The sequence below is a fragment of the Oryza brachyantha genome, chromosome 7 (assembly GCF_000231095.2).
Source record: "Oryza brachyantha chromosome 7, ObraRS2, whole genome shotgun sequence".
NCBI lineage: Eukaryota > Viridiplantae > Streptophyta > Magnoliopsida > Poales > Poaceae > Oryza > Oryza brachyantha.
In genome coordinates this window covers 127,539-150,429 of record NC_023169.2, presented here as the reverse complement: position 1 = coordinate 150,429, position 22,891 = coordinate 127,539, and the positions used below count along the sequence as shown (strand labels likewise).

General features: G+C 41.1%; 2 protein-coding genes across 2 annotated transcripts; one reads left to right on the top strand and one right to left on the bottom strand.

Annotated features, from left to right (window-relative positions):
* The first annotated feature begins 3,956 nt into the window (after positions 1 to 3,956).
* On the top strand, positions 3,957 to 6,626 carry LOC102707228. The gene is made up of 3 exons (XM_006658130.3): positions 3,957 to 4,298; positions 4,932 to 5,048; positions 5,155 to 6,626. Exons 1-3 carry the CDS (start codon positions 4,107 to 4,109, stop codon positions 6,343 to 6,345), a joined length of 1,500 nt encoding a protein of 499 aa, XP_006658193.3. The 5' UTR covers positions 3,957 to 4,106; the 3' UTR covers positions 6,346 to 6,626.
* A 2,643-nt stretch (positions 6,627 to 9,269) lies between these two features.
* Positions 9,270 to 14,802, bottom strand: LOC102706953 (potassium transporter 22). Its single transcript, XM_015839014.2, has 2 exons — positions 13,993 to 14,802; positions 9,270 to 11,379 (listed from the first exon to the last, which is right to left on the bottom strand). Exons 1-2 carry the CDS (start codon positions 14,738 to 14,740, stop codon positions 9,557 to 9,559), a joined length of 2,571 nt encoding a protein of 856 aa, XP_015694500.2. The 5' UTR covers positions 14,741 to 14,802; the 3' UTR covers positions 9,270 to 9,556.
* Positions 14,803 to 22,891: the final 8,089 nt, after the last annotated feature.

Here is a 22,891-nt window from a genome sequence, read left to right as displayed (position 1 = left end):
ATGAACACATACATAAAATTTTTATTCATAAATTATTCTCTGTTTTTAAATATGTTATATTTGGTTTTTTTTTCCCCTAAAGACAATGGGATGGCAGCCTAGTACATATAAGCATATATACACAAATCTCGAAGAAGAATAAATAAAGAAACGTGCGTGGAGAGATCAATGCATGCATGTAGCATTTGGATTGATCGACAAGGAGATGATGCCATGACCTACCTGGGGGACCCTCCCTAATTAAATCACCAGGCAGCAGCATGCATATGTCTCTAAAACGTACAGTAAGAGAAATAGCAACACACCTTGGCTTTTAGCCTTCTGCCTGAAACAACTAGCAGCGACAGACTACTGGTCTTGGTCAAGTACCATAAGGCTGATGGAAAAATATTTTCGTTACTCAACTGAGTACCCATATTTTCTTACATATTATCTTAATAATTATTAAGAATTTAAATTGACGAGGTAGATTAATATGAGATATATCAATCTACAAACATAACATGTAAGTTCAAATTTAAATTTTATAAATCGTAAAAAATAACAAATTTAACTTTAAATGTGCACGTACTACTTTTATTTTAATTTATTTTTTTGCAACTTATAGAAATTGAATTTAAATTTGTATGTATGTATGTGAAGTGACATATCTTGCATCATTGTATCTTGTCATATTTTTTTAACTTTTTAATAGTTATTTTAAGTGTCATACCCATGCGAATAATGAAAATCCATTTCCGACTAATGTTACGCTGTACTAGCTCCTTTAATTTGTGAGATGAGATGTATCAGTGGGAAACTGCCCCAATATGTATATACTCCATATATAAATAATTAACTTTGAATTCACCTGTGAATTGTGATCGATGGTTATTAGGGGGTATTTAGATTGGGAGAATTTTTGGGAGAAGTGTTACGTCAAATGTTTGACCGGATGTTGGAAGGGGTTTTCGGACACCAATGAAAAAACGAATTTCACGGCTAGTCTGGAAACCACGAGACAAATCTTTTGAGCCTAATTAATCCGTCATTAGCACATGTTAGTTACTGTAGCACTTATGGCTAATCATGGACTAATTAGGCTCAAAAGATTTGTCTCAAAATTTCTTCTGTAACTGTGCAATTAATTTTTTTGGTTCATCTATATTTAATGCTTTATTTAGGTGTCCAAAAATTCGATATGATGTTTTAAAAATTTGAGAACTAATCAAGGCCTTAGTTTAACTCGGCCCTGGTATAGATGTCAGGCTGGGCTATATAGCAGCGTTCGGTAAGGTTCCAAATCTGCTTGTATCCCACGATGCCAACATTAGCATCGGCATCGGCATCAATTTGGCGTGGCCTCCCTCCCTCGTATTCTTATCATACATAGGTGGTGTGGAGTGCGTAGATTGAGAAAATTTTTAAGAGAAATGTCACGTCAAATGTTTGACCGGATGTTGGAAGGGGTTTTTGGACACGAATAAAAAAAGAATTTCACGGCTAGCCTATAAACCGCGAGACGAATCTTTTGAGCCTAATTAATCCGTCATTAGCACATATTGGTTACTGTAGCACTTATGGCTAATCATAGACTAATTAGACTCAAAATATTCGTCTCAAGATTTCTTCCATAACTGTACAATTAATTTTTTTTCATCTATATTTAATGCTTTATTTAGATGTCTAAAAATTCGATGTGATGTTTTTGGAAAAAAATTTTGGGAACTAAACAAGGCCATACTCTCCCTTTCTCCGTCCCAAAAGATATATATATATATATATATATATATATATATATATATATATATATATATATGCTACAAAAAATAGAATGCTAGTTATTTTTAAACCCTAACACATATTTTTTTTGTCAAGTCTCAATCTATTTGTTCTCTAATTTACCAAACTTCAATGTAATTCTTTAAAAAATAAAACATTTGTAGGGTAAATAAGAGAAGCTTAACCTAAAGTACTTTACAACGGATATTTGTTTGGCATTATCAAGGGACAAGTCAAACAACATATTTACAAACGAAATTTGGTTTGTAAATAAGACTTTTATATATATATGTGTGTTCTTAAGGATCTAAAAGTCAACTAAAAAAATAAACTACTATAAAAAATACTCTAAAGCCAACTCTAAATTGAAGGTTAAGAATTTAAATTTGGTGCATAAGCATAAGAAAAACAAAGAGACGTGGCGATAGAGTCTACAGCTGAACTAATCAGGCTGATTCTCTTTCCTCTTGTACTTTTCTATCCTGCTTTATATTCTTAGCTAGTTAGCTAGTATTCTAATTAAGCTACTAGCTCCCAAGCTTCATGCATAAACTACGTACTCTATCGATCGATCACACACTGCATGCAGTGATCTACTGGAGTACTGTGTTTAATTAATCGAATGCAGATCTAGCAAGCAAGCACTCCCATGGAAAAGGTTTCAAGTATATACAATCTCAGTGAAGAAGTGTTAGACAGCCATCTATCAATATCAACATCGTGTGTGTATATACGGAGAAATGACGACGGAATCCTAACATCGATATCATTTCTTAGATAAATGATTTGTATGTTCTAAAACTTGTACTCGTTGATGTTATTTTTTAGAATTAATTGTTTGTCAATTATATTTGTTATATTTTCTCTTGATTATATCAAAACCATTTGGTATAAAAGCACCACATATATAATCTATAGATGAGATGATACAACATGCTTATATCTTATACGTGGCCAGAGAACATATGAGGAAAAAAGGGAAAAAGCCTTTGTTGATTGGAATCAAACTCAAAACATCTTGTGTGGAAGCTACGTGCTATAGCCAATGCATTAAAGCAATTTATAATGGTACCTGCATGAATTTTAAATTTTAATTGTGGTGTATATTCATTACCCAATTAGGAATTATAATTTATAATTATTTGAACGTCAATTAGCAAATCTCATGCCAAAATTTTCTATTGCTGACTAATATAACCCTATATGTACCAAATATATCATAGTATTTTATTTTCTATTTTGCACAATTTTTTAAAATTTTAAGGGTTTTTTTCATTTATATTTCATAGACCAAACATGCCATGGTTTTGATCCCAAACCACACGAGAATTGTCTAAAAACATGGGTTTGCCAAGAAAACGGCGGAGACCGTGGAGTTTGAATTCAAATATTTTGAAGAAAATTTATCGTGTTTTTTTGCGTTAACAAAGAATTCAAAATCTACCTCCTAGAAAATCCGATAATTTAAGGAAAGAAAGAGGCACGAAAATGAATAAGTTGAAATCCATGAAGGAACAACATAAATGTAGGGAGGGGGGGAAGGAATTTTTTTAGAATTAATATTATTTTAATAGAAAATCGTAAAAATAGAGGTCATCTGGGAAAATCGCAAATTTAGGGGTCTATCGAACGGTGGGCGTTCAACAGGGGACTATCGAATGGAGGAAGTTCGATAGGGCCCACCACCCGTTCGACTGCTGAGCCAGCCGCAGTTCGACAGGGGGGTCGGGCCTCTAACTTCCCCCCTATCTAACTTTGTCGAATAGGGGCAGTTCGGTAGGCCATGTCAAACTGCAACGCTAGCGATCTAGTTCGATCTCCTCCCCAGTCGATTGTTGGTCGTTCGATAGGGGTTCTATCGAATTACGACAGTTCGACAAGACACTAAATTTGTGATTTTTAACGGATGCCCTCTAATTTTATGATTTTCTATTAAAATAATGTCAATTCTCAAAAAAATTCGAGGGAGGGTGGGAATGGATGGAGGTGGTGAACAGTGAGGAATAATCTAAAATAGCAAAACATGGAGTGCATGGCCAGCCAACCAGTGAGTTGCTCATCATGGATGATATAGTTCGTAGCTGTACATGCACATGCACATACACACTCGCTCTGTTTCCTCAATGTATATATATTGTTTTGACATAAAAAAAAAGAAAGAAAAAGAGAGAAGGTGTGGGGTGTATCTATGTAGCTATCTAAATCTGTGTGATGGTGGTCTCGAGGGTGACACATGACATGTGCCATGCAAATGTTGCGATGCCCTCCTTCTCCTTCTCCTCCTTGGCTGAGGCTGAGGCTGAGACTAGAATAGATTAGACCACCCCAATTCCTCCTCCTCCTCCATGATCCCCTCCGCCTACGCCATCCCACGCCGGAGCCCCTTAACCTGTCCCTGCTGCCGGAGGCGTCGCCGCAATGTTGCCGCCGGGAGGCCGCCACTCGTCGCCTCCTCGCTCACGGCCAGGGCGCTCGCCGCCGGCCTCTGGAGGCTGCGCCAAGCGGAACGCTCCTCCGCTCGCCGGCAAGATAATCTGGTGCGCGCCTCCGATTCACCGTGATCGATGGTTTGTTTGTTTGTTTTGTTCATGCCTCGTTGACTGGATTGGATGATCGATTTGAGGATTCACTCTCACTCTCCTTTTCCCCACCCCTTTAGGGGAGAGATTTAATCCATTTTTGATGGCGATTGTGTTGTTCTTCATCTTTTTCCATGCTATTAAACATAGATTAAAAACTAGCTGGCATGCATTTTGACGTCTTGCCATCAAAGTTGGCTCCTTTTGAGTTTTGACCGGCGGCCAAGATTGGTTTTTTTTGGCCCATATACCTCGACGCCGACCCATAATTTGATCCTGGGTATGTTAGGTAGGATTGTGGGGCAGTAAAGCATGATTGGCACAAGCGCTCAGTAAATTCAATTCAGGACCAAATTGATTGCCCCCCTTGTGTACTTGTTCTGTGTTTGATTCAGGCCAGGGAATAATCAGGGCCTGCCATTGTCTAGTAAAAAAACAAACTTTTTATTGCCCACACAACTGCATATATGCTTGAGGAACTAGTTTAGTAGATCGATTGATTGGCTTGAGGGGAACGAATTGAATCAGTGAGTTCATCATAAACAGCTCGTATGTGGTAGTAGCTAAGAAGAATGAGTTGTGATCCTGCAGCCTAGGGCCCTCCTTGGTGGGCGGAAAGCGAAAGCGCGGAGTGATTTTGGGGTTGGGAGGCAGCAGCAATCCTTTTGTACTAGGAAGCACGGCCATGGCAACGGAATCTTAGACAAGGTACTGCTGTACATATCAAAATCAAATGATAATATGACATGATTGATATATGTAGAGATGGATGGTGAATGCAAGCAATGATGTTAATCATGGGTGGATGGATCAGATTGAGGCGGAGTATGGATTTGGTGGTTTGATGGAGGAGAAGGCAAGCAAGAGGTGGAGGGTGGAGGCTGCTGTGGAGATGAGGAAGGCCGCGGAGGAGAAGGCGTGGTGGAAGAGCAAGGCCCGGTGCGCGGCGATGGCCCTGAGGGAGGAGCGGCAGCACCGGCGGCAGCTGGAGGCCGCGAACGGGAGGCTGCTGAAGAAGGTGGAGAGGGAGCGGAAGGCGCGGGAGGTGATGGAGGCGGCGTGCGAGCAGCTGAGCAAGGAGGTGGAGGAGGACCAGGCGGAGGTGGAGGCGCTGCGGCGGGAGTGCGTGGCGATGCGGGAGGAGATGGAGGAGGAGCGGCGGATGCTGCAGATGGCGGAGGTGTGGCGGGAGGAGCGGGTGCAGATGAAGCTCTCCGACGCCAGGGCGGTGCTGGAGCACAAGTACGCCCACCTCAACTCCCTCCACGCCGACATGGACTCCTTCCTCCGACGCCTCAACCACAACAAGCACGCCCTCCTCTTCCGCACCCGGATGGCCGACGCCGCCACCTCCCTCCGCGCCGCCAACCACCACTTCCTCTCCGCCCCCGCCCCCGCCGCCCACGACCACAACCTCTTGTTCGACCACTTCCGCCGCAACACCACCCACACCAACAACACCGACGCGTCGCCGTCGTCGAGTGTTGCGAGCCCCGCAACCGACCTTTTCCTTGAAAAGGCCGATGCCGATGTCGATGTCGATGCTGCTGCTGCTGGTGGTGGCTGGGCATGGGAAACCCCTCCTCCTGCTGCTGCTGATCGCGCTGCTTCTACTAGTAACAGTGCTAGTAACAATAACAACAATGGCGGCAGCGGAGTAACGGAGGAGGGTGGCTCCGGCAGGAGCAGGCGGTCCGGCAACTTCAACACGGCGCTGATCCGCAGGCTGTGGCGCTCAGCCCTCAGCGAGAGCAGGAAGAAGACAGCAGCAGCTTCTTCCTCGGGGAGAAGCAGAGTCGTGCAGAGCGGCTGCTCACCGTCTTATTCCGACAGAAACAGAGACAGAGACAGGGACTCGGCGAGGTCGAGTGTGATCGATCCGGCTAGTCAAGCAGCTAAGGAGGAGGAGAAGAAGAAGAAGAAGAAGAGCCTTATGGAGAAGCTGATGGAGGCGAGGATGGACGACGCTGAGGACAGACAGAAGAAGCCACAGGCAGCAGCATAGCCATCACTCCACCATCCACTGTGAATGAAGCTCAAGCGTGATGCAGTTGCAAATTAAGCTAACAAGACACGGTATACGTACAGCTAGCTATCAAGCTCCATCCATTCCCATTGATACATGTAAAGTATGTACTGTACTACATTCATATGTGTACCACAATCTCTGTACATTATTCTTTTTATTATTGCTCTACTCCATTGTACATACATACTGATTGTGATTGCTACCACTTCCAGTACTCCAGTACAGTACAGACATATATATGTGCCTGCTAACTACAAACCATTAGTGAGAAGCAAACTTCTCTGAATGTGAAAAAACCGGTTTGTCCATTTTGCGTACTACTAATTCATTTTCTAGATTATATAACTAAGAATTCTTAGAATACGAGTATTATTTAGGAGAATTTATGATTTGTCGAGATCTTATGAAAAGGTGTAGCTGTCAGAAACTCTTCCAAAACAGGGTCTATACTACTCGATGGCCATTGATTTTGAGACGTGGTTCACTTAATATTTAGTCTCTTTTTTTACGGTTACCTTGGTTGTTGTTATTGGGCCTAGCATTTGCAATTGAACAGGCTCGCCAAGCAATAATGAGACGATGCATCCATTGTGGGTATTGTGCTATGATAATGTTTTACATTTGGGTCTTGGCCCGAAGACTAAAATACCATTTTGCTTAGCTCGGCTATCGGTAAGAATCTGATTCATCTCCCTTAACCACAAACCTGGCTATACAGGCTCTCAACTTCAATTGATCTCCCTTGGTTGTTTCGAGAGTGGTTTGGCTATCGTGTCCCTCACATGTCATTTTGACTCAGTCTTTATCGTACATTGCGCTTATATGTAATTATAGTCAACGAAACAAAAAAAACTCAATGAATCCATATATCGCTGGAGTTTCCATCCAAAAAAAAAATATGATGGCCTACATGTCAACTTTTGTCTATTTGTATCCGTCCTTTCTCGCCCTTACCTCTCTTCTCCCTCGGTACTCCAGTCTCCATGGTGGTGAGAAGCTTGAACTCTTGATATAGGTCCTTGATTTTTTTTTTTTGAAACGAGCATGCATGCCCTCAATTTGGTGGTGAGGAGGAAACCCCGTCATCACCGTCCTTGGGCCACTCCATTATCGTTGTCGATCTAGCGCAATAGAGTTTTCAATGGATGACCGACAACTCTAAATTTAGCAACAAAGCTCAAGGTGTATCATTGCGCATCTCCCCACGAGTAGAGATGGGACTTGGGCCGTGTTGACTAGCACAACCTGACCCATTGTGCTTCGTACTGAAATGGATCATTGGGGGTGATGTCACGGCCTAAGCACAACTCACGTTTAGGGATGACCGGTTTAGCAATGATTGACATATGTTGTGTCGTTGCACTGCCGCCGACTGTGCTTGCAAAACCCTCCTCCCTAGTGCAAATTGGCAGCGCCACATGCTATCGAGTGCACGAATCGACAAATCATCGTGGTGGTTGTGTCCACATTCATGTGAGTGTGTCACAGCGTGACCGCGTTGGCATGAAAGGCTTGCCATGAGTGCAACACACATGGGCATGCATGTGAATGCAACGTTCTATGACACACGGACTCGGCCTATTGCAGAATGTTTTGCTAGTTGTTTGTGCTACGGGACCAGTTTGTGTATTTTTAGGGTCATGTCGAGCTATGCCACCCAACGTGCTTGTGTTCTAGGCACGAGTACTATCCAAATGGTGGTGTCATGCTAGCTTAGACCTAATTTATGTTGGGTTATCGATGTTGGGTCATTGTGCTTTGGACTGGCCCATGAAAGTATGGCCCAAGTCCCACCTCTATTTGCGACTGTGGGTCATAGCATTATTCCAAAATAGGATTATGAGTTAGTATCCATCACGGTTATGTCCTATGTCTAATTTAATCTGTTATGAAATGATAACGGTGCAATTTATTGTCGTCCTCTATATATATTTGCATGGGTAACTTTTTTTTTTTTTGAAAGCCGGCCCAGCAAAATGCTGGTTTTATATTAAAGCAGGAGCAGCAGTATTTACAGGGGCAGAGCCCTAGAGAGAACAGAGGGGGGGAGAAAAGCAGGACAAAAAAACAGGTGGCAGAAGGACACCTATTCTGCGCCGAGCGCCGGAATGCTCTAATCAGCTATTCTCGCTAAGCACTTTGCTCCACACCGCGACCAGAGCTGAGCCTCGTCTCGAATGGTCGTCACAATTTGCTGGAGACTGCGAAATTGGCCTTTGAAAATTCTTCGATTCCTCTCCGACCAAATCTCCCATGCTGTTAAGATCTGCAGTGACCTTGCTGCCTTGGTCATCGTTTCCGGTTGCTGGGAGCCATGCCGTGTCCACCACGCTCGCAAGTTCTCTTCTGATCTTCGGTGGGTTCCTGCACCTGGCTGAGGATTGGGCGGTAATACAACACTCCAGATGTCCTTTGTGACGGGGCATTCCACGAACAAGTGTTGGATTGTCTCTAGGTTTCTAAAGCAGAGCTGACAGAAATAGTTATTTGTAGTCGATCCACTGTCCATACCCGATTCTGTAGAAGCAGCCACACGAAAAATTTGGATTTTGATGGCGCCCAAGTTTTCCCTATGCGTTGTGTCGCTGCCGTTGTTTCAGCTGGTTGGAATTGTGCCATGTATGCTGATTTTGTAGAGTAGCTCCTGGTATTTGCTACTTTCCAGGTGATCGTGTCTTGCGCTCCCTCTATGAGAATGATTTCACTTTCTTGCAAGGCTGTCCAGATGGCCATGTATTCCATAACTAGCTGCACTGTCAGATTATGTCTGATATCTTCAACCCAGTGCCCTTCTGCTAATGCATCTTGAACTGTGCGTTGCATGGGTAACTCATTGAGACGATGGATGAAGCAACAACAGAGAGTAGTAGTACAAGGAATATATATAGATGAAAGACAAGTAGCGTAACAAGGAACAGTTCAATATATCTGTGCAGGCTAGTGCATATACATACAACAAGAAGGAAGAACCTGGATCAATATATTCGGTCGTATCCCATCCAATTAATTGTACGTACAACCGATCAATAATCAACTAGTGTATGTATGTACGTTGGCTGTCTTAATTTGCTGCTGCTGCTGCTACTACTACTGATATGGAGTATGTCTTAAAAGCAGTAGTAAGTATATATAAGTAGTATTTGATGCAATTAATAAAGTAAAGTAAAAGTAAAATGGTTGATGTGATTCAGATCTCGTAGGACATGCCGACCTTGAGGAGTTGGGTCCTGGGGATGGCGAGCATCTTGTCGCCCTGGCGGCAGTTGCGGCGGAGGAAGGAGTAGGCGTAGTTGACGACGAGGCGCTTCAGCAGCGACGACTGCGGCCGCGCCACCACCTCGCTCTCCCCGAGGATGAACACCACCCCTTTCTCCATCTCCCTCTGTATGAACCTCTGCTCCTCCTCGATCCGCGCCATCTCCTCCATGCTCATCTTCACCGCCACCGCCATCCCGCTCGCCATCTCCGAGAACGACTCCGCCGGCGTCAGCATCTCCTCCGCGTGCACTCCCCCTCCCCCCGTCGAAGACGACGAGTACTGCTGCAGCAGCAGCAGCTGCCCCAGCGGCAGCGCCTGCCCCTTCGCCACCGACCTCGTCCTCTGCAGCTGCACCCTCTCCGCGTACGACGCCGACTTCCCCATGCCGATGCTGTCGCACCGCGAGCTCGGGTAGCTCACCCTCGCCGGCCCCACCGCGCCCGCGCCGCCGTACAGGTTCACGTCCCGCACGTAGTACTGCAGCCGCTCCACCAGCGCCGCCACGAAGTCGCGCGCCTCCTCCAGCCGGTCGCGGTAGCCGTAGCGCGCCACGCACCGGAACATCTTCTGCTCCTGCGGCTCCACCTGCCGGAAAAGGAACCGCTCCGACGGGTCCACGTGTGGCACGGGGAGGTGCTTCACCGACACGAACAGCAGCACGGTGTGGATGGACGGGATCTTCTCGATCAGGTGCGGGAACACCGGCGGGATGCCCTGCACCAGGTCCGTGTAGAACAGCCCCACGCCGGGCACACGCTGCAGCTCCCTCGCCGTCATCAGCTCCCTCACCCGCTCCGCCGACACCGTCCGCTCCAGCTCGTACTTGTACCGCCGCACGTGCACGTAGTGCCACACCCCCATCACCGCCATCAGCGCCGCCGACATGGCCACCGGGATGTACCCGCCGTGCAGGAACTTGTACAGCACCGACGTCAGGTACACCGACTCGGTGGAGGCGAACACGCACAGGAACACGGCCACCCACCACACGTTCACCCGCCACACCAGCAGCATCACCACCGTCAGCAGCAGCGTCGTGATGAGCATCACCAGCACCACGCAGATGCCGTGCGCCTCGCCGATCACCACCGTGTCCCGGGCCGCGAGGGTGACGATGCAGGCGGCGGCGCCGAGCAGGAAGTTGATCTCCGGGATGTACACCTGCCCCTGGTACTGCCTGGAGGTGCGCACGATCTTGACGCGCGGGAAGCACCCCATGGCCTGCGAGTGGGAGATGGTGGCGAAGGCGCAGGAGATCATGGCCTGGCTGCCCACCACGGAGGCCGCCAGCGCCAGCACGAAGGTTGGCCAGAAGAGCAGCTGCGGCGTGGAGGCGTAGAACGCGTCGGCGACCTGCTCCGGGTAGCTTCGCAGGTAGGCCGCCTGGCCGGCGTAGGCGAGCAGCACCGCCGGGACGAGGCCGAAGGCGAAGCTGAGCTGGATGGAGCGGATGCTGAAGCAGCCGAGGTCAGCGAAGAGCGCCTCGGTACCGGTGAAGCAGAGGAGGACGCCGCCGAGCGAGACCCAGCCGTGCCGTCCGTTGCGCCGGAAGTAGTCGAGGATGTACTTGGGGTTGAAGGCGCGGAGGACGCCGACGTCGTGCGCGGCGAGGTTGTAGACGCCGACGCCGCCGATGAGGAGCAGCCAGAGGAGGACGACGGGGGCGAAGAGGTAGCCGACCTTGTCGGTGCCGAAGCGCTGCACGGCGAACAGCGCCACCAGGATGCCCACCGTCACCCACACCACCTGCTCTGCAAATTCCTTCTTCCATTAACTCCTACTTGCTTGCTTCTTCACTTTCTCTTCTCTTCTCTTTAATTACTATTTATTCCTCGATTGCCTTCAAATTTTAACTACTTACCACTAAATATTTACGCACTGATATACTACGTTTTTAATTACTATTTAACTAGGCATATGCTAAAAAGTTTTTACTAGGATATATTTACAAATGAAAAATAACTTATAAACAAAATTTTTATATACGTATTTCTAGCGATCTAAAAGCAAATGCTGAAAAATAAAATTTAATAAATAATTTAAAATCAACTCTAAATTTATGATTAAAAATTTAAATTTTGCTTATAAGTCTAAGAAAAAAAAACGAAAAGACGATGCGTGTGATTTTATTTTAAAAGATGAATCGCATGCGTGTCATCTTCTGTTGTGTGTGCGACTGTGCGCAGGCTAAAGGTACCAATAAAAAGAGAGGTACAGGTTGATCCTATGTCTGCATCACATATATTTTTCAGAGGTTTCACACACAAGACACCACCAGATACTCCCTCTGTCAAAAAAAAAAACGAATTCTCCGATTTTCGTGTCCAACGTGTGTTGATCATTCGTTTCATTTAAATAAATTTAAAAAATTAGAAAAAAAATTAGTCACACGTAAAATACTATTCATGATTTATCATCTAATAAAAATAAAAATATCAATTGCAAAAAAATTTTGAATAAGACGAAGAGTCAAAAATTAAAGGTAAAAATAAAAAATTGATTTATTTTGGGATGGAGGAAGTACATTGCACAGTGTTACTGTTGGTGATGGATATTGGATGCAATTATTATTACGTAAGTACGTGCACTACTGTTTAAGCTCTGTGCCCCGTGGCTGACAGTTTAACTATATATGTGTTATGTTAGTTGAAGTTGTGTGCCTAACAGGTGAACCTCACCTATAACTAAACAAATTTTACAGTGTAACGGTAAAATCATTTAACTATTGTTGTACTCTTATGAGAATAGCTCAAATAGGTATAAAAATTAAGACAATCTCTTAATCTAAAATCTCAGCTCATAACACTCTCACTCTATGCATGTTCGAAAAATGTGCGGCCACTAGAAAATTTTGTACATAGCACTTGATCATTCCTCTTCTCTTCTGTGTATGCATGCGTACACTACTGGTCCTAGCATGTACTCCGTCCGTCTAAAACAAATCAATTTTCTAGTTCTAGATATAATGTTTAACTTTTCATTTTATTAAAAAAGTTCACGATTAATATTTTGTTTTTACTAGATGATAAAACACGAACAATACTCTATATGTGACTAACTTTTTTTAAAATTTTTTAAAATAAAACGGATAGTCAAACAGTCGGCAAATAAACCAAAAGCCTGTTTTTTCATTGACGGAGGGAGTAATGCTAATACTGTACTACTCCCTAGCTCGCTAGACTTACCTCCTTCGGGTCAAAAAGAAAGAAAAGAAGAAGAAGAAGAGGAGATGAGTAATTAAGCTAGAAAATGATGTTGTAGCTAGAATTAACATATGCAGCTGCTAGGAGGACCAATATTTATAAATCTGTGCAATTAATAGTGGCCTGTATCTGTCGTCTATCATTCATCGATCTGCAGGTACCACATACCGCCTGTTTTAATTAATTTCTATATACTCCTCCTTAATTTATGGATAATACCAACCGAGAGACCGGTTACGTTAACTATAAACTCTTTCATGTGTCTCAAAATATAAATATTTCTAGGTTAGTATATAATAAGGTCACGAAGAAAAAAAACCTAAATGCTCTTTAACAAATATTAAATATATATGAGTGAGATTGGAGGTGGAGATAAAAATGGAAAACAATTGATAGAATAAAATAAGTAGTATTGTGAATAGTACTAGAAATACTTATATTTAAGACAAAATTTAAATCCTAGAAATACTTACGGGTTGAAATGATGAGAATATAAATTCTATGTTTGTTAACTAATAATTACGTGCGCGCATATGTCTCCATCGTATCGATCGTCGCCACTATCTTAATTATGTAGCTAACTATTTTCTTTCTTTTACTTAAGCCAAACAATGATTCCTGTATTACTGTATATTACTAAGCCATGCATATACATATATTTAGTTTGAAGGTATATATATATATATAATTGAATATATAGTAGTGTGCAGTATCGATCGACATGGATGGCGAAAGCAACATGAGGACAAACAGAGGTTCCAAAGTCGTGGGTTAGTCTTAACTGCAGGACAGGGAGGGAGGCCCATATTTATCTACATCATTTAATTTAATTTAATTTAATTATATGCATCTACATATGTATATCCCAACTGCATGCGCGCGCGAACGAACACATATACATATATGTTGCTTTAACTGCAATTAATTAACATCTTAATCGACCTTAATTGATTTTGATTTTGTTTGATCGATCAGCGTCTGTCTGTCGAGTCTTGCCAGCCAAGCTAGCTAAGCTAGGCCACACTACCTACCTACAGGCTACAGCTAGCCTACATTACGTATATACTCCATGTACGTACGTATGAGGAAATAATAAGTAGCCGAAAATAAATAAATAAATGAATGAATGAATGAATAAAACATTCATAGAGTAGTTACTACCAGTGTTGAGGTGTGGCGCCTTCTCCTTGAGGCCACCGACGGCGGAGAGGACGGAGATGGCGGGCGTGAGGCAGGCGTCGCTGATGACCATGGCGGTGGCGAGGATGGTGAGCAGGAAGAGAGAGATCCGCACGGGCCTGCTCGTCTCCAGGAGCTGCTTCACCCACTGGGCGCGCTCCTCCGCGGTGGAGGCGAGGCGCTGCACGGAGGGGCGGCGGAGCGACGACGACTTGCTCATGTGCAGCTGCAGCTCGTCCTCCGCCTGCTGGTTGGGCACCAGGCTCACCTTGGCGTGGCGCGAGATGAGCGAGTAGAGCGCGAAGGTGCCGCCGTCGCCGTCGTCGTTGGCGCGCAGGGCGATGTACACGTACTTGATGATGGTGAAGAGGAGGAAGCTGTAGACGATGAGGGAGAGCACGCCCAGCAGGTCGTCGGTGTGCCGGATGCCGCCGTCGTTGAAGGTGCTCGAGTACACGTACAGCGGCGACGTGCCGATGTCGCCGTAGAGCACGCCGAAGCACTGGAAGGCCAGCCGCAGCGTGCGCGCCCACCCCTCCGCCGCCTCCTGCCCCCCGCCCCCGCCCCCGCCCGCCCTGCTCGCGTCCCGGAACAGCGAGTCCTGCCGCGGCACCGCTGGAACGCCCACGCCCAGCGCTCGCTCCAGGTCCGCCTCGCCGGAGTAGTAGTAGCTCGGGTTCCGGCTCATCATCGCCATCGACACACCCTGCCCCTGCTGCTGCTGCGCCATCGATCGATCGGATTAATGAAGGAAGCCTTGTGCTAGCTGCTTAATGCAACATATACGTAACGTTTACGTGCTCTGCTCCTTGCTCTCTCCTCTGCACTGCTCTTTATAAGGATCTCCCTAAAGAGCTTCTCCTAGCTGCAGCTTTTCTCAAAAGTTGCTTTCGTCAGAAGCTACTCTAAACGGTACATAGCTTCTAAGAATCTATAGTTACATATTCTGAAAAATAAGCTAAGAATCCAAAATCTAGAAAAGCTGAGTTTAGGAGCTTTTTCAGATTCTCAAAAACTGATTAATAAACAGCTGTTTCTGAGAATCTAGAACCCTCCCAAACAGGCCCTAAGAAAGAAGTCAGCCAGCAGGGAGGCCAAACTCTCTGTCAACACACACACGCTAAAAAGAAGACGAGTCCACTCCCACCTGCAAATTAAAAAGCAATAGTCCTAAACTGTTTACTATCAAGGGGTCATTTTCTCAATTTTTTAAAGATAAAGCCAAACAACCTATATATTAGCAAATAAAAAGTAATTTATAAATACAACTTTATATACATGTTTTAGGGATCTAAAAGCAAATGCTAAAAGAATAAACTACAATAAAAACCCCTCAAAATCAATTCTAAAATTAAAGTTAAAAATTTACATTTTATCTTATAAATGTAAGAAAAAGTAAAAAGATAAGGCTGCAATAGTTTTTGTTCACATAAGAAAGAAAGAAATATATATATAAAAAAAAGGGAACCCAAAAAATAACTATTTAATTCTATATGCTCCTACAGACATTATCAGGATCGTCCATTGTTAAATGTCACGTACGTTGTTGATCATCTGGTACGTGTGCCTGATCCCTGTATGCCATGACACAGTATATATTATCTAATTTTATATTAATTTCCTTGCTAAGGACATACCACCATCTAGTCTACTGGAGTACTCCAGTCCAGTAAGGGTTCGTTCGTTAATTAAGAGATGGAGTTGAAAAAACTCTCTAAGCTACCACCAGGCCGGCCGCTCAAGGCACTTAGGCACCAAACGCATGCATTATTAAACACCCAATGCTACCTACAGCGATGCGTCCATGCCTCACAACCACATATTTTATATATGTTTCCCTAAAAACACAAATAAATTTGCCACAAAATTAACTAATTAACAATGACCTCCACCTTCACAACTCCACATATTCGTGGAGGTGTTTTCTTTTTCTGAGAAGGGATATCTCTTCAATGCTTGTAATGCCATGTAAATATTTGTGAAAATAATTGCCCCTTGAGGGGATGTCCAACCAATGTTAAATTAAGACAGAACTAGCATACATTTTAGTAGTAGAACTGGATTTAATATAGTACAACTTTAGCTTATGTCTTTCCATAGGTACAATTGTATTGCACCTTCATTAATTTTGAAAGTTGACTTCATCTCTGCTCCCTCCAAATTATGCCGTAAAAACTGAATCCCAGTAGAGTAATCCTTGGTCAATGGCTTATCCTAACAAACTTCATCTGGTCATTTTTCTTAATCTACTCTTCAGTCGAGGTGTGACCAGGGCTTCACACACCACAAGTTTCACCGTATAAAGTTTTATAAAAAAAATCCTAATTATTTTTTAAAAAATCTGTTTCAATTTAGCGTGCTTACCATGGTATTGCCGTTATTGTACCATGCGAAAACTACCGTTACTGCACGGTTGAGAAAACCTAGATGTAACAAATATATTGACGTTCTATATCCGTGAGTAGAACCTAGGAAACAAAAGGGTCATTGAAAAAAACAGAAAATAATTTTGAATAAATTTTTACATATATTTTTTAGCGATCTAAAAATCAAGACTAAATAATAAACTATGATAAAACCCCCTAAATAACTCTAAATTTAAGATGAAAAATTCAAAATTAGACTTATGAGCATAAGCATATATGAAAAGATAGGGTGCAATTAAGGAAAGGATAGAAAAGAAAATACTCATAGCGCATTACATATATTTTGGGTTTCTTGGAATTTGTAGCTAAATAAATTAGGTAAGAACAAGTGCAATAGTAGTCTACAAGCCAACTATTTGCACACGTGGAGGAGAGAGAAAATGAAAAAAAAATAAAGGAGGTTGGCTTTCATGTAAGAGCTAACTGTAAACAAATAAGTGAGGGAATGCTTCAAGATAAATGCATTAAGTATATAAGTGAGTGAAATATATAGGAGAAAAATATTAAAACAAACTTTGCTGCTAACCTATGGATCTGGTAAGTTAATAACTATATATGTATTTGCACATAGTTTAATTACGTACAGCAAGAAATCAAAATACTTAAGAGTAGTCTTTTGGCTTTTGATATGCTTATAAGCTAAAATTTAAATCTTTAATCTTAAATTTAGAGTTGACTATGAGGTTTTTAAATTATCGTTTATTTTCTATATATAATAGTTTATTTTCTATATAATAGTTTTATTTTAAATTATTATTTATTAGTAAATATGTGGTTTGATTTTTTTAAGCCAAAAGATGCCCCTATAAGTAGTACATTTTAGATACTATTGCAAGCAAGCACATCATATTTTGGGAGTACGTACAGCTAGCTAGCCGAGTTGCTGTTGAATTTGCTTGGGGCAGGGGGTCATAGCACGATGGAGCGTTCATACCTACAGATGCTGAAGATCACAAGGGGACAAGGCGACAAGCCAACAAGCCGCGTGCAATTAATGTAGCTACAATTCCGTCCTAAAATATAAAATTTTCAAGTTATTTAACATGATTAAGATTAAGAAAAACATGCTACATTGTTCTTTAATAATAAAAAAAAATGAACAACTGTAGAAGGGGCAGGTGAAGAATACAATGAAAATAAAATCGAATCATCAAAAGTGATTGATGAGATAAATAATAGTGTGATTAGTGATAAAAACATTTATATTTTGGGATAAGGTTTAAATACTAGATATTATTAATTTTTGGACGGAGAAGTATGTCAATCGTAGTAGCTAATTTCCTATTGTCAGAAGTTGATCAGCGACAAGGAGCTAGGTTCGATATCAGTAATTGTTAGGGCATGAGTGAGCAATCAGGCTCTTTAGGCCCTGTTTAGTTCTTCAAATATTTTTTCAAAAACATCACATCGAATATTTGGATATTTAAATGGAGCATTAAATATACATGAACAATAAAACTAATTACACAGTTATGGGAGAAATCGTAAGACGAATCTTTTGAGCCATATTAATATATGATTAGCCATAAGTGCTACAGTAACCACCATGTGCTAATGACGGATTAATTAGACTCAGAAAATTCATCTCGCGGTTTCTAGACGAAATCTGAAATTCGTTTTTTCATTCATGTCCAAAAACCCATTTCGACATCCGGTCAAATGTCTGACGTGACCCTTTTGCCAAAAATTTTTAGCAACTAAACAAGGCTCAGTGTCAGTGCACATATCAGCCTATATATCAAATGGCCGGTTATTAAGTGCATGATCAGTAGTTCCTTTTGACTAGCTAAAATAATGCAACAAAACCACCAGTCTTGAAGAGAAAGAAAATTAAAATATTGTGCAAAAAAAATGAAGGGCCTATTTGGTTGGGAGAATTAAACTAATTCAGAGAAATCATGTGAAAATCTTACATTCTTTTTTTCGGAAAAAGAGGGAGAAAACTGCAAGAAGCTAGCGAATGAAAATGATGGATGGTATGAATGGAGCGTGTGCCTTCAATCAATTCGTTCACATATATATAAGCGAATCGTGCGTTAGCGTTCACACACTGCACGCACGCGTGAACTCTAATCAGGCCTTGTTCAGTTCCCAAAATTTTTCTCCAAAAACATCACATTAAATTTTTGGACACCTAAATAAAATATTAAACGTAGATGAACCAAAAAACTAATTGCACAGTTATGAAAAAAATCTTGAGACGAATCTTTTGAGCCTAATTAGTCCATGATTAGCCATAAGTGCTATAGTAACTAACATGTGCTAATGACGGATTAATTAGGCTCAAAAGATCCGTCTCGCGGTTTCCAGGCTAGCCGTGAAATTCGTTTTTTCGTTCATGTCCGAAAATCCCTTCCGACATCCGGTCAAACATTTGACGTGACACTTCTTCCAAAAATTTTCTCAATCTAAACACCACCTTAATTTCTTAGATCGCCTTACATTCTAAGTTGAGCTAATTAAACGCAGTTAGCTAGTCCATTATATCTAAGGTCTTTTTGATGACCAAATCAACTTTACCAAAATTTGAAATCATTAATATTTTGAAATGGACAAAATTTGGTTTGCTCTTTTCCTTTTAAGTATTTGTGAGAGGAAAAAAATTCTATAATAGCAATAGAGGTAATTTTGGGCCACGTTTATATTGCTACCTTTCCCAAAATTTGGTAGGTTCCATTTGGCAACAAAGTGAACAACCATTAATGGCAGAATAACCGGTTGATTTATGACGGTTATTTCAGTGTATAAAAATATGATTAAATATTATAAAGTTAATTGGTAAATTTATAATATCTTTATAGAAATATCATATATAAAAATGTTGTACAATAATCGTTCTATTTACAAACTTGAGAAGAGGACATCATTACTTTAGATACACGTACACACAGTCCCACTTAAGTTATTATGCAAGATTCAATGGTTAGAGCTCGCTCCCATAATTGAATTTACGAGTGAGCTCATTTCTAAATTTTTTATTAGTTTTGTGAATATATTCCTACATAATAATGTTATCATGTTTAGAACATTGGATAGGATCATGAAGTACTCGGAGAGAGGTGTGAAGTTGAATAAGATCATTAAGGGCGTTCAAGTAAAACAAGAGGGCTAGTCAAACTTGAGTTCAAGTCCTCGGTCTCTGGAACTAGTTTGCATTAAAACGGACACCCAGTATGCATACGGACTCCTTTTTAAGGATGTACATATGCATGGAAAGATAATTTTATAATCTATGCAATAACATTTTTGACATTAAAATTACATCGAAGTCAACGTGCATGGTCAAAACAAGTTAGCATTCAGAATCTACCAGGGAGCTGCGACCACATCTTTTGGGTCATTGGCATGTGTAGCGCCTTAGAGCCCATTAGGGGGACGTGTCCAGGGGACACCATGTCCCAAGAACTCTATATTTAGTTGCCATCCCCCACATTAGTTTTTTGGAGTTTTGCTTAGATTAATTCTACCATCGCATTGTCGTCGATAATCGGTTTGTGAAACCCAACTTCCAGGTCCTGATTAATCATTCATCTACAATTGAGTTGCTTTTTTTTTGTTCTTTGTTGTGTTCTTTTATTCGCATGCAAAGATTAGCCTACTCGGTTCGGTTGATAACCAAAGGAGATGTCGTGCTGCAATTGTAGGGTTTGAATCATGATGATCGGAAGTTCACGCCAAACCGATAGTTATCATCACCGGACAAAAGATCAGGCACCCTATTGCAATCAGTATGTTTATCCACACTGCTATCTAAAGTAATAGACCAATGACAACCATATATGTTCTCGTCGGTTAGAAAATCCCACATTAATAAACAAAATATAATCTGATTAGAAATAAAAGAAACAAAATTAAAATCAAAGAAAAGTAAACAGAGATCCATTTATAAGTACAATTTAGAAAAAACCCAAGATTTATATTAACAATTGGGAAATAATTAATATTGACATAAGAGTCCATGTAGAAATACAAGTTATAAACACATAAATTCGTTAAAAATATAAATTCAGAATTAAAAATAAAATTGTAAAAAAGAGTGCAGGTATAAATATAATTTAGAAAAAAGAGAAATTAGGATTAAAAATTTAAAAATAATTAATATTGAGTTAAGAGTCCATCTAGAAATATAATTTAAAAACATACAAAAATTAGTTGAAAAATAAGTAAAATAAAACAAAAATCAGCATATGAATACAATTGAGAAGAACCTAAAATTTGTATTAAAAATAAAATTATTCAAAAATAGTATATGGAGTAGCACAGTTTAGAATCCAAGTGGAAATACAAATGTGACTGAAATATAAAGAAATGTATAATAAAAGTATGTTTAAAATACAATTTAGAAAATACAAAATGTGAATTAGAAATAAATAATAATCAATATGAATATAAGAAGCCATAATATAGAAAAGGAAATATTGAAATTTGGATAAAGAATGAAAAAATAATTAATACCGAGAGAATAGTTCATGTAGAAACACTTTAGAGAAACATGTAAAATTCAGATGAAACTTAAGTAATATCGAAAGTTAAATCCCACGTAGAAGTACAATTTAGATGTATCTCAATTTTTCATTGAAAATAACTATTGTGGAGAGAAGAATTTATGGAGGAGTACGATTTAGGAATACTTTAAAATTGAACTAAAAATAAAAGATATTGGGATAAAAAGTTAACACATAAATAGAATTTAGAAATGTTTTAAGTTCAGGATAAATAGTTATTATTGAGAAAATAGTTCATGGTTACAATTTTGAAATATTTTAGATCTAAGAGAAAAAGTAATAGTGGGAAAAGTGTACCTGTCTTTACGAGCTTACTTATATTAATTAGGCAAAATTTTACAGGGCATCGAAAAACACGTAATTAGCCGGTGGACACCGTAAGACCATGAATTTACTACAAGACACTAATTAGCTACCGGGCACTCTAACTAATTTTTTTTATTATTTTTGGAGTTAAAAATTTTAAAAATGATGAGATTGCCCTCGGTGGCCAACCCGTTATGTGCCCTCCTCCCCGCTAGGTCACTGCCGTCGCCGACTGCTCACTTACCCTGTAGGCTAGGGTCTGGGTGTGGTGCGGACTCGAGACCAACTGGGTCTGGTTCGACTGGACCCAGTCGACATAACGGGTTTGCCACCGAGGGCAATCTCGTCATTTTTAAGAATTTTTGACTCTAAAAATAATAAAAAATTGGTTCGAGTGCCCTATAGCTAGTTACCATACTTTTATAGTGCCCCGCAGCAAATTTATGATATTACGGTGTCCACCGGCTAATTACACGTTTTTCCGATGCCTTGTAGCAAATTTTGCCTATTAATTATAGGCTCTTCTAACAACCCCACATTAATTGCATGAGATAATAATAGCTAGAAATTATTATATTAATTAGAAATTTTTAGAATTCACACGTTAACCTATGAAAAGAAATAAATTGACCTACCAATTCACATCAAATTTATAGCTAAGGGATGAGATTAGGTCCTCAAATCTTACCTGTTATGAAATATTTGGAGTGATCTTATCTATCCAAGAGATAAATCTAATCTATCCAGATACAAAGGAGAAGAAGCTTTCTTCACATGTATATCTCTAATTAGCGTCTCTCTAGAATAAGTACGACGTTTCCCAAAGATGATCCCATTCCTCTTCCTCTACCGTAGTTTTTCAATTTTAACACTTTACAAGCAACCTCTTCCCGAAAAAAAAAGAAAAAGAGAAACAGAAGATAACGATGCCAAGATTCGACATAATCTTCCTCGCCATCGACAGTACTGCTGCGCACTGCCAAGCCAACCTCCGCCTTGCCGACCACACCACGGCGCAGCCCGGCAGCAGCCACGACAACCCACGGCGGCCAGGGCAGCGCATGCGCCGGCGCGGCCTACCGCGGGTGGTCAGCCACGGCGTGGCCCGGCGCGGCGGCGCAGTGGCGTGGGCGGCGGCGTTTGCGGCAGGCATGGGGCAGCGGCGGCTTTTCCTTTTCAAGGGAGTGGCAATACAATATGCTATTTTAGCAGGTAGAATAATGTTTTTAGACATAGCGAGAATATGCCAAAAAGTGTTGATAACGATGGATATCATCTTATTTGAACCCTAGTTATAAACTATTACGAATAAACAATACAATATTATATTTTTAGCCGGTAGAATAATGTTAGTACAAATTGTGAGAATATGACACCAACAACTTAAAGATAAAAATCAAGGAAAAAAGAGAAAAATATATATCATAAGTTATAGCTATCTCTAATTTACTATATCACTAAGAGAATAGTAAAGTATTCATCATGTTTATTTAATGTACATATGGATTACTAATATCAAACATACAAGTTTGATAAGTTAGGTTAGAGTTTAAAATTTAAAATATTTGTTCACACTAAAATTTGAAGTATGTATATTATTATGTGAAAAAATAATATACATACTTCAGTGGTGGACGTGTGAGG

What these genes read in the sequence shown, in the direction of transcription:
- LOC102706953 (XM_015839014.2), bottom strand. Translation starts at nt 14,740, where the DNA reads ATGGCGCAGCAGCAGCAGGGGCAGGGTGTGTCGATGGCGATGATGAGC. An exon ending in GGCGCCACACCTCAACACTG is followed by an intron (nt 11,380 to 13,992) that starts GTAGTAACTACT and finishes AGGAATTTGCAG; the next exon opens with AGCAGGTGGTGTGGGTGACG.
- LOC102707228 (XM_006658130.3), top strand. Translation starts at nt 4,107, where the DNA reads ATGATCCCCTCCGCCTACGCCATCCCACGCCGGAGCCCCTTAACCTGT. An exon ending in CTCGCCGGCAAGATAATCTG is followed by an intron (nt 4,299 to 4,931) that starts GTGCGCGCCTCC and finishes GTGATCCTGCAG; the next exon opens with CCTAGGGCCCTCCTTGGTGG. An exon ending in GCAACGGAATCTTAGACAAG is followed by an intron (nt 5,049 to 5,154) that starts GTACTGCTGTAC and finishes TGGATGGATCAG; the next exon opens with ATTGAGGCGGAGTATGGATT.